The 3,220-nt window shown below is 53.5% G+C and overlaps 1 protein-coding gene across 4 annotated transcripts in view; it reads right to left on the bottom strand.

Annotated features, from left to right (window-relative positions):
- The window catches only part of ADCK1 (aarF domain containing kinase 1), a 137,256-nt gene that overhangs the window by 74,574 nt on the left and 59,462 nt on the right, over positions 1-3,220 (bottom strand). For 3 of the 4 annotated variants that reach the window (XM_019646266.1, XM_019646268.1, XM_019646267.1), the window contains one exon: positions 2,848-3,051. The exons of the other annotated variant lie outside the window; for it this stretch is intronic. In XM_019646266.1, coding sequence (XP_019501811.1) covers positions 2,848-3,051 — 204 coding nt within the window. The remainder of the gene's footprint in view (positions 1-2,847; positions 3,052-3,220) is intronic. 4 annotated transcript variants of the gene reach the window in all.

Genomic DNA, 3,220 nt, shown 5'->3' with positions numbered 1-3,220 from the left:
TCCCCACACAGCCCCTTTCCCCTCCCTCCACCCACAGACTGAGAAAGTGTGTCACCAGGGAACAAATGCCATCTTCCCGGGAGGGAGGAGGAGGAGGAACAGGGAGGGAAAACTGATTGTGTGCCTGTGGGGGCGGGGGGGTAAGAAACCAGAGGTTGCTGAGCTTCCCAGCTGTGAGGGACACCCCCACAGAGAACCATGACCTTGACATTAGCCTCCCTTTCTCAGAGGGCTCAAGACAACAACCTGTGGGGCAGGAGCCACAGGCCACGCTCAGAACGACTTGGCCAGGGGGGCCTGTATAAGAGGCCCTAAAGATGCAGGCAAAATCTTCCAACCCCAAACAGCCTTTGGCCAGCTGGGTGGGCCCACCATGACTGCTGACCCCGCAACCTTCTCATCTCGCTCCACCCTGGCGTAGAGGGAGCCACTGACCTGGTCTTGCCTCCCTCCTCCAGCTCTCCACAGCCAAGTCGGCCTCCAAGGGTTAATCTGCTGGCTCCCCTCCCTTGCAGCCACCCCCAATGAGCTGCCACACACCAGCAATGAGGCACTTCACACTGTTATTACAGTGATTTATTTAGTTTTAATTTGGGGGTGAATCTCATGCTGTAGGAAGCAGGAGGCCAACAGTCTTGGCAAGAAGCAAAGCCACACGCGGGCCTGCACTGTGCCAACGCCTCCCCTCTGCCTGGGGTCCCTGCGTCTCCCAGCCTGCAGCCTGCTCCTGACTCCAGCCCTAAGTTTGGTTTCCCCTCTGCTGAAGCTCCCCCATTATGGAGGAAATGTTCCTCAATGGAAAGGGAGTCCACAGAGGTGTCTATGCTCCCCTTCTGTGTGGTCAGCCCTCCCAGGGAGTCAGCTAGTGAGGCCCCATCCAGGCCAGGGACATCTTTGGCTGGATGCTGGGCACCTGATAACAGTTCTACATTAAGGGGTGCAGAGCCCGGGCCAGCTCCGTGCAGACCAGAGAAAATGGAACAACTGGTCTTTATGAAACCTCTGCCCATACTCTCCACCTTGCCCTGAGTGGCCTAAGGAAGCTGTCACTCATTCACCCACTGTTTCATTAAACAAACACTGGCTCTTACCATATAGCAGGGTAACAGGACCACTATGGTCTTCATCCCCAAAGACTTTAGTACTTACAGTGAAACCATCTAGAGGCAACTAACCAAGCCACAAGATGCACAAGGGGAGGGAACAAAGTTGTGCAGAGAGCCAGAGAAGATTTCACAGGAGAGCCGGGGTTTGGCCAGGACACCCGGCACAGTGCCTGGCATTTGGTAGATGAACGGACAGATGGGCAAATGACCTACAGACACGAGGAAGCCCTTGACAGGGAGAGAATGGAGTAAAGGTATCCCAGGCAGACAGAAAGCACAGGCACTAAGGGCTGACGGTCCACGGGGAGCCTGAGACAAGGAGCACAGCATGACCAGAGCACAGGAAAACGAACAATAACAGTAGTAGCTACTATTTGTTGAGCATTTACTCCAGGTTAGGGACTGCACTAAGCACTTTCTATTCATTATCTCTTCTAATCCTCACAACAACTCTATGAAGTGGACACTATGCCCCATTTTACAGATAAGGAAAGTGAGGAGCCAGATAAGTAATCTGTGTGTGGTCCAAGCCCCTGGATCCAAAGCCCAAACTCTAAAGCCACTCTGTCTTGCTCACTCAGTCATGAAACAGATAGGCAGGCTGAAAGTGGACGGGATCCGTGAAAGCCCAGCTAAGGATTTTATTTTAGGGCAAATGGGAGGCATCAAAGGTTGTAAACATAATCTCAGGAAAGGCATCAGCTGAAGACCCAAAGGATTCTCTCTCAGAAAGGAGAATTTCAAATACAGTAACAGGTGAGTGGGGAGAGAAAGTTTTTGTAGTAGAGATCTCTGAGGTACCCTCGAATTACAGGACACAATTTGTAGGGCTGGCCATGCCCCACAGCTCAGCAACCTACAGACGGCAGCTCAAACCCTCCCTGTTCCCAGAAGCAACACAGCCAGGACAGGTCGGCGAGGGTCTCCGTCACTGTGCCCAGTGTGGGTTCCGCACATCCTGCAGGTCACTAGCATGAGTCTGAAGGAGTGTGGCCAAGGCTGTGGACAGAAGGGCCCTTTGCCCCTGACTCTGTTGCTCCAGGGGGCAAAATGAAAATTGGAAAAATGAGGCTAGAGGAGGCAGGTTTTAGCACTTAAGAGGAAGCACTTTTACAGTTAGAGACGACAGATAAAAGAAGAGACCACCATGGGCAGCAGAGGAGAGGATAAGCTTCCCATCACTGGAGGCAACCAAGCAAAGGTTGGATGGCTGCCTGCCAGAGACATCCCAGAAAAGCCAATGCCCTGATGATCTGGACAGCTTACAGGGCAGGGCGCTGGAAACACTTACTAAAGTGCCCTTGGACATTTTAGCTCCCGGCCGAAGCCTCCATCCCTCATCTGCAAAATGGGGTTAATCACAGTGCCTACCTCGTATGTTTGCAAGAGGATTAAGTGAGATAATGGACGGAACACAGCACAGATGTAGGCGCACGGTGTCTCCCTCAATAATTCATAGATAGTATTAGGTTGAACCATATGAATCATCTTAGTTTGCAGGTCAAAAACAGTAGACTATCAACTATTTCATATGGTTCAATTAATAGCTTTTACAGAGGACCACTGAGGTTCCTGCCCACCTCTTTGATTTCAGCACTGTAAGCTGCAGTGAAGTGTGGTTCAACGCCAGGGGTGGGGGGCCGGGGGGTGAGGGGCCCAGCACCTGGCAGTGAGAACTCTGCCAGGGCCTTTGGAGAAGTACGCCGTCCCGAGGCCCAGCCCTCCCGGCAGAGGTGGGTACCTCTTTGCCCAGGTCCTCGCGGATGACCTGGCGGACCTCTTGCATGCTGCTCTGTGGGGCCTGGCTGTGTAGCACCTTCAGCGTGCTGGTGTACTCCTGGGGCAGCAGGTAGTCCAGGGCCCCCAGGTGCTGGCCCACCTTGATGAAGGTGCCCCGGTTGGCACAGCAGAGCTCACAGAGACGCCTGGCCGAACGGAGGTGGACCTGCAGGGAGATGAGCCAGGGTCAGAGAGGTGTGAGCGCACACTGTGCACTGGATACTGTTCCCTTTTCCTGCCCCCTGTGCTTCAAATCCTGATTCCCTCCCCAGTGTATACACACACACTCACACTCACACTCACACTCACACTCACACTCACTCACACACTCACAC

Source organism: Hipposideros armiger, unplaced genomic scaffold (genome assembly GCF_001890085.2).
Source record: "Hipposideros armiger isolate ML-2016 unplaced genomic scaffold, ASM189008v1 scaffold_99, whole genome shotgun sequence".
Taxonomy (NCBI): Eukaryota; Metazoa; Chordata; class Mammalia; order Chiroptera; family Hipposideridae; genus Hipposideros; species Hipposideros armiger.
Note: the sequence above shows the minus strand (reverse complement) of the source record. Positions and strands in the feature narration are given on the sequence as shown.